Below are 8,604 nucleotides of genomic sequence, written 5' to 3' on the forward strand. Positions count from 1 at the left end.
TTGCTGTGTAAATGGGGGGGCAAGTTCTACGCACCGCAGATTTGGGAGGTGAGAGCCTGTTTTATGGCCACTTCATGCTGAGAGAGGGACTTTTTATGGCTGCAGGATATTGTTTCCTTCAAGTATGACTTTTATTACTGGAGAGGAGCATCAAGAGAGCAGAGTATGGGGGTTATTATACCAGTCTTTGCTGTGTGAGCATCTGAGGGGATCATCTGTCCAGAGTTCATAGCCAAAGGAGGGACTGGCTGGACCACGTGGAACGCAGTGTCCCCTGTTACCTGGGAGACAGACCTCACAAACATAAACACATGCATGCGTCTATGTACAAAGACACTTAAATGCAGAAATGCTGGCAATGATGCGGAATCAAAAACAGGCACGCTGGTGCGCACATACGAACTGTCAGACAGCGCTCCTGGTGACCTGAGTGATTTGCACGTTCAGTCTAGTTACACTACGGATTTAGCAAAAAGCTAACGTCAACACCTGGCTGAATTTACGATAGCAGCATTCCAAGACATCCCAGATGATCCAAACTGTCTCCATGCTCAGTCTGCCGGGAAAACCTCTTCTGCCATATAGGATTTAATGCCAATTAAGTTGTGTTTGTATGGACTTAAGTAAATATCCCTTGACTCCTGAGAGATGACAGTGCCAGTGGCTGAATCAACTGTACTGCCTGCTTGGTATTTAGTGAGGGAATAAAAGGCAGACAGCGACTGGTAAGGAATGATAAGGGATGGATGGATTTCTGGTTTGCATTTCTTCATTCCTTTATCATTTCACCCTGGAGCGGCTGCGAAAGGGAATTTCCTGTCACTGTTTCTCCCATGTGTGAGACAGAGGTTGGTGGACAGCCTGGGATTGCTCTCTCTCTCCCTCTCTGCGTTCTTTTTCTCTCTTTTCCCACTCTCCCCCTCATCGCTGCAGACATAGACACATGCATAGCAACACATTGACTGCCCCCCGAGTAATGACAACCAGACTGGGTTGAAATTAAAGAGAGGGAGGCAGAGAGAGGAAGTTACGAGAGATAAAAGTTACCCACTTTGATTGACAGGATGATTATATGTATAAAGTAAGGCGATTTGGTGTGTTTAGTTGGATATAAAGATAGGGAGATAGATCCTTGCTCTACGTACAGTGGAGATGCAGAAGCAAAGGACAAATGGGGTTTGGAGAAGGGGGTGAATAAAGTGTACTCTGTATAAATACATGCCTCAAAACATCTGCTTCTCAACTCCCCTTTCATTTTTGATGTGGGACAGGCAGAGAAGGAGAGCGGGAGAGAAAACACAAGGAGCCAGCTACCCAGAACATCAAAGCCCCTGCCCTCAACGCGCAGGCCCTCATTAGTTCAGCTAGCAGAACCAACGAGACTTGTGATTGTGTTTGCTGGGGTGCACGCTGGCAGACACTTCAGAGGAAAGTCTCCTTTAAGTCATAACTCCCCACCCCACCTCTCCTGCCACCACCCGAGCCCGCTGTAACCCCCCTGTAACCCTCTCGAAATTCCCCGCGCACACAAACTCGGCAGGCTCCCCCACCATCCACTCCACCCCATAATCTGGTCTGCAGCTGCAAACATCTGCTCCCCTCTTTATTCCCGTGCCGTCACCGCTGAATTGATAAACACATCTATCACCGGACCACTAACTGACACACAACAGAGAGGAAGAGGGAGGCAAAATGGTGGATTCACCTGTGGCTGTGGGGCTGGTCTCTGGCATGTCATTTAATCACACTGGGTTGTTTTTATTTATGGGTAATGGCTTAAACCCACACCTAGGAGGGAGAGGAAGTTCCTTCTTAATTCCTACATGGTAGCATCACCTGTAAATGTGCAGCAGGTTTTCACCTTTTGAAATACATAACCATAACCCAAAACCTTAACAAAATCAGTACTCAGGGGTTTGTAACCTGCTGTAATATTTATTCAGTCTATGTTTTGCTTCCTCCTGTCACCTCATTATCTGTGACACACAGAGGGCGGCTGCCAGGAAGAATCACTTGGCATCCTGTTACAGTCAGCCATTTACTTATTCATTAAGATGATTCCTCTTTTAATTATTTAAGCATGTTTGCCTGTAGAGTCCTTGCTACATTTCATATTAGTTTAGTTGTTGGTATCCTGCTTTAACAGCACACAAATAACGAGTAACATAAAACACATGTAGAGACTATTACATAGAGGGGATATGTGTGTGAGCCATATGTCTCAAAAGCTGGACTGCTGTGTTTGATCTCACAAACGCAATCTCGAGGCAGGTTGATAGCTGATGCTACATGCAATTATTTTTTCATATTTTACACAGAGATAATTCAATTACAGCCGCCCTCCAGCAGTGCTCCTGGCTTTTAACAAGCCATGGATGAGAGGTGCTCCTGACAATCCAAACTCCCGCGAGAACTCGGCGCCACAGCCGCTGCTTCTCGCGAGACTATCATCCAGTCCTGTGCCTGAGCCCAGCTGGTTGCCTGCCTGCCTGCCTTTGACGGGTAAGTGTGAATGAGACGCAAATGGTGAAAATGCTCAAAGATGTATACAAGTAATAAAGGTGACCGCAGCGTATTTGTCGCCTTTTTCACGCCTCGTAACGCCTCTCGGTGAATGAACCACCGCTAATCGACGACATCAGGCCGACTGGGGCGCTTGTCGTGACTGTACGGGGGGATTACAACACACACAAATTGACCAGGAGAATTTCTTTTTTTCCCCCCTTAATACTGAAGACACTTGCCAATGTCGTTGCAAGCAAACTGCGCTCGAATATTCATCGTTTTGTGCTATAAATATGTAAGTTTGGCTCATTCAAATTCATCGCCTGGCTGGACTGCAGCATCAGCCGTCTTCCCCTGATGTACACGGATGTGCGGCCACTGCAGCTGTAACAGGCTATGCTAGCAGCTACAGCCTGTGCATTTAATATAAAATGAATGGACCCGTCGCTAGTCAGTCACAGCATCTGTTACAGGCGCTGAGATGATCGATTATTAAAAAGAAAGAAAAGGGCTCTCTGGAGGAAAAGGGTGATGCTCCAAATGCCGCAGAGCAAGCTGTGGGTGCATTAACAAAAAAAAAAGATATTTCTATAATTGTATCTGCTAACACCAAAATGCACCTCAGGTAGAACATGTTGACAGCAGAGTTGGCCTGTTACAGGGGCCATACCAAGAAAGGCTGCAGGGAAGTAAAATCCAAAGCCTCTCACCTTAACTCTAAAGGCTGTGTGCACATTTTCACCATCTTATGTTATTATGTGGCCTTTAATGTAATATGCATTGATTGTTACACTGGCATTCACTCAATTGCCAACCAACATAAGCATAAAAGGTGGTTACTCCGCACTGCATGAAAGTTGATTCACATAACAGAGATCCAGTATGGCGGCCAGTTTCCCCAGCGAGCTGTCAAAGTGTAAAGCAACAGCCTCAAAAGTCAGGTCAGCCGCCTGCCGAGGTGTGAATTGCGCTGTTACTGGCTTTTCTCTAAGGTGGCTTGGAGCCCTAACGAGGCGGTAATGTTCAGAGTTGCTCATGAAGAGCTACTGTGTCTTTTTTGTGTGTGTGTGGTTTTGACTCTCAATATGTGGTTCACAGTTTGTTTTGGCTGCTCTCTTCAGTTCCCTGTGTAATAGTTCTGTTGCAGTTGAGGTGAGAGCCGCCGGTCATCATGGGAAACATCTTTGGCAACCTGCTGAAGAGCCTGATAGGTAAAAAGGAGATGAGGATCCTCATGGTGGGGCTGGACGCTGCTGGGAAAACCACCATCCTCTACAAGCTGAAGCTGGGGGAGATCGTTACCACCATCCCCACAATCGGTGTGTGAGGACGGAATTCCATACAGACAGCATCAGCTGAAACACCTCTCAGTGAGTTCGTCCAGCTGGTGTAACTCTTTTTGCTTTGTTTTGCGCTCAGGTTTCAATGTAGAGACAGTGGAGTACAAGAACATCAGCTTCACCGTGTGGGACGTGGGTGGCCAGGACAAGATCCGTCCCCTGTGGAGGCACTACTTCCAGAACACCCAGGGTGAGCTAGACCGGCAGCCTCTTAGATGATACACTAGTCAGCCCCTCACAGTCCTGCAGCACACACTCGCCCCCAGCACCTGAGGGCATATCTGACTAATGCTTTAGATGAGGTCATTTGCATACAGCCGCCAACTGGTTCAAATTATTACTGTCTTAGTCATGTTGAAAGCCCTGACAATGAATAAATGTGGTTCAGCAATATGATTTTTTTTAACGATATGATGTCAGCATATTTTTCAAAAGTGGGATGAAATTGATTCTGGCAGAGTTGAGCCGATGGTTTTGTTTTGTTTAACCCTTAAACAAGGTCTTATCTGTGCCTGCAGGTTTGATCTTTGTGGTGGACAGCAATGACCGTGAGCGGGTGAACGAAGCTCGGGAGGAACTGATGAGGATGCTGGCTGAGGACGAGCTGCGTGATGCTGTTCTTCTCGTCTTTGCCAATAAACAGGTATGGGCTCCCTTGTGTCTCCTCCTTTTGCATTCTCTACTTTCTGCACTTTTGCACCAATTTCCTTCCTGATTGATGCTCCTGATGTGTTTTTTTTTTTTTCCAGGATCTGCCCAATGCCATGAACGCTGCAGAGATCACAGACAAGCTGGGCCTGCACTCTCTGCGCCACCGCAACTGGTACATTCAGGCCACCTGCGCCACCAGTGGAGACGGTCTCTACGAGGGCCTGGACTGGCTGGCCAACCAGCTGAAGAACAAAAAGTGAAGGGTGCGGGCAGTAAAGTGGGGAAGAGCCTGGGTGCCAGCTCCAGGTAGAGGTTATAGTGGATCCATTGTGGAGATTGCATGGAGAGGCAGTGCTGAAAAGCTCCCAGGGGGTGACTCAATGGCTTTCTCCCCCAAAGTACTTTAATTTTCATCTCGTTATTTTGATTAATTTAATTTGTTTGGATCTGCGGTGAACGTTTTTAAATATTTACAAACCAATGATGTCGAAGTTGACCTAAATTACTCACATTCTACAGGCTGAATACATAAATATTGGGATGTAATAGTATAATGTTACCGTAAAAGCATATGTATTTCCCCTACTTTGCAGTCTCTATGACCTTTGACCTTTGTTCAGAAAAAGTGATTCCCTCAGATACATTAAACTTGATGTAAATTATAAAGAATGTCATAATAGTACAGTGGGGATGCTACTACTATCTCAGAATACTATCACATTGTTTCAAATCCTATACTCATACAGGCTCAGATAAATGTAAAGTGTGATTTTCTGTCCATACCAATGTTTAACCACTTCCAAATCATGTGCTTCAGAGCTCAGTTTGTATTAAGTTATTTAAGTTATTTTATTTAAATGTATTTATGTTTTGCTTAATTTGGATTTTATTTATTTGACCAAACACAAAACCCTGATGACATACTGGATTGTCTTAAAAAGTTGATTTATATATTTATTTGTAAGTTTGTTTTTTGGTGCATCACATGTTTTGTCTCCCTTTATTGCAACGTGCATTTCCTGCTAAGGCAGCTGCAGAAAAAAACAAAGCCCCGGTATCACTGTATATTACCGCTTCCCAATCTGCATGGAGACATCCCGGTACTGGCTCGTGGGCTTGTAAGAGCTGTGAACTACTGCAGGCTGCTGCTGTAAATAAAGATTTGTTCTTAGTCGACTTGCCTGGCTGAACAAGGGTTAAAACATTTTGTCTAGCGTCAGTGAGGTATGATAGCTGAACTGATACAGATGACAGCACAGGCACACCGTACCAGCTCTGTGGCTTACAATAAAATGCTGCTATTGGCCCGCCCTGTGGAGAGTGATGCAGCAGAGCATGTGATTGGCAATATCAGAGAGCTTACATGGTTTTCGAATGTTTATTTTTTTAAGTCAGTTGGTGCGAGCAGCTGCACTGTATCCGTCCGAACAACTCACATCGCTTGTCATCCTAATTTATTCATCCCTAATTGGCGTGACATTATATGTGTTTCTTGTGTTAAACGTATCTCTGTGTACCATGCTGCACACAATAACTCCAGACGCATTGTTGTTGTACGAAATGTAATGTCTTTGTTTATTTTTTTCTTGTATTTTTGAATGGAGTATTTATTTATTTTGGACCAAAAGGCAAGTGTTGATTTTAGTGTTGTTTTTCTTTATTTGCTAACTAGATCAGACGGTTGTCTTTTTCAGTGTTCACACAAATCACATAATTTGAAAAAATAGGAGAGAGGTTGATAGTAATACTGCATTATAAGGCATGTTAATACTGTACAAGATCTGTAATAAAAGTGAATTATAATAGCCTGTTTCCTCAGACTATATTTGTTAGTCTAAATTACTGCTGCTGGTTGGAACAATGCTGTACTGATAAATGTTATGGATTTAGTGTAAAGTTTACCAAACAACCTTCTAATATGCAAAAGCATGCTTTTCTATGTCAGCGCAACTGTATATATGTTTATGTAACAAGAAATGTATACCATGGTATTCGCGGTCAAATTGAAAGTGTTGTTGATACACCTGTAGATATCGGGATCAGTGTGTTGGCAGATATGTATAACTGACAGCAGCTTGTGTGTGTGACGTGCCCTCTATTACATTCAGTTTGGTGTGAGCATTGTTTTTGTGGCCTTATATTGCCAGTGGTTAATTTCTCTTTGATAACACGTTTGTATGTAGGAATGTCCGACATTCAAGTATCTCACCTATGATCTGTAACACTGATGCACTCACAGTACTGTTGTGGCTAATCATCCTTCTTTCAATGACTATTGGCAGACTTTAACTTGAAAAATGTAGAAAACCAAGACTGCAGAAAACATTCCAGCTGATAATGTTTATTCAAAAAGGAACAAACTGGAAACGGATTTATATAATTTAGAGGAATATTATCAAGAGGAGGAAATAATTACAACACAACCTGGTGCAAAAGTGTTGAGTGATTCCTGGCACTACATCGATCAATCAATAAAAAGACAAAAACACAACTTTGCATTGCCTCGCTGATTTTTATTGCACACACTGTGGTCATAATTTGGTTCCTCAGTAGTAAGATTGTGCTTAATTTCTGTGATAATGCTTTATGTCTGATATAGTTAGAAAGAAAATTCTAATAACACCCACTACTGCCTCAATGAAAAAAAACATATACAGTATGTGGAAATATTGTTAATTTCAAAATTTTAACCACTCGACACAAAATGGTTCCTACTTCGCTGAGTCCATTCTGTGTCTGTTCAAGTTTCCTCATCACACATGTGAATGCTGCCTGTTGGACCATGTTTGGCTTTCAAACAAGCTGTGATGTTACGAATTAATGTTTGTGCATACATGAATTAAACTCGAATTTAAGGTGAACACAGAGCAACAGATTAATGTGAAAACAGCCTCAAGTGTCAAACTCACACATCATTCTACACAGGTTAAACATCCAAGTGAAGTAACTATAAGCAAAACACATTTTTAAGCAGAATAGGACAGTAAACCTGGTCAAGATTCTGACCCCGGGATTCATTTAAACTCAGCAAATGTTCATAGCACCAGTTGCCAAGATTGATTGAAGCCAGAGTAATGAACAGCACATTTGTTATTGAACATGCACTGGTGGACATGGGCAGGGAAAGAGCAGGTCGGGTAGGTGGGAAGAACATGGATCTTTGTCGGTTTTCTCTTTTGGCCTTTCCTAACTGCAGCCATCAAGAGAAGTTTGGCACAATCAGGTAGTTTCCCTGTGGAATTGCTGCACTCCACAGAGAGTCATTTCGTCTGAGCCAATCAGAGGTCCACATAGGGGAGAGTGCTGCTGTGTCTCCAGGGGTGTGACAGCAGTATGTGGGTCAGAGCTGCTCCCAGGGCCACCAGCCCCCAGGGCCCCCTGCAGGACGGCTACAATAGTAGCCCCAGGGCGGATGCCATAGCTGGGATTCCCACCCGTAACCGGGACGCCTTCACCCAGGGCACAGACACACTGGCAGCAGCCCCACAATCAATTCATCAATCTCTGAAGGGAGTGGCAACTGCAAAAGGCCACAGCAGTCACCCCCACAGCTCGCCTTGGAAGGGACAGGGCCACCAGGGCTGACACTGAGGCTGACACCACAGTGGTGTTGTGAAACCGCCAGAAACCAGAAACCTGCACAAACCATCAGAAAATCATCATCATTAGCCTTGACTGAAGCCACTGTGGACCTTCCAACCAAGAAACCCTCCTGACAATGTGACAAATAATCACCAAACACCTCTGATTTTCTACTATTTTGCTGAACTGGAGTGAACAAAAATCACACGTGATTAACTACAAATACTGACTCATGTTGTTAGTTCCAGCTTACTGAGTAATGTTTCTCTGTTAAGTTTTCAATCATTCAGTAGGCAAATGGACAAATCTCATTTTATTAGAACAGATTAGAGTTTGTAGCTAAATTCATGGATCAAAGAATAAAAATGCAAAAACAGTCATGTAGGTGCAAACACTGTCTGAGAGACCCCCTCCCACAGGCCCTGCAGCAGCGCTGATCACCGATCCTCAGACTCTGTCTCCTCCTGCTGGACAGAATACTGAAAGAGGACAGTTAAGTGTTTCACTTAATGGTTTGAGCTGATGC

The 8,604-nt window shown here is 44.0% G+C and overlaps 1 protein-coding gene across 1 annotated transcript; it reads left to right on the plus strand.

Moving 5' to 3' along the window:
* The first annotated feature begins 2,461 nt into the window (after positions 1 to 2,461).
* On the plus strand, positions 2,462 to 4,756 carry arf3a (ADP-ribosylation factor 3a). The gene is made up of 5 exons (XM_070840378.1): positions 2,462 to 2,502; positions 3,642 to 3,824; positions 3,925 to 4,035; positions 4,364 to 4,488; positions 4,595 to 4,756. Exons 2-5 carry the CDS (start codon positions 3,677 to 3,679, stop codon positions 4,754 to 4,756), a joined length of 546 nt encoding a protein of 181 aa, XP_070696479.1. The 5' UTR covers positions 2,462 to 2,502; positions 3,642 to 3,676.
* The last annotated feature ends 3,848 nt before the right edge of the window (positions 4,757 to 8,604 follow it).

Source organism: Pempheris klunzingeri, chromosome 11, assembly GCF_042242105.1.
Source record: "Pempheris klunzingeri isolate RE-2024b chromosome 11, fPemKlu1.hap1, whole genome shotgun sequence".
NCBI lineage: Eukaryota > Metazoa > Chordata > Actinopteri > Acropomatiformes > Pempheridae > Pempheris > Pempheris klunzingeri.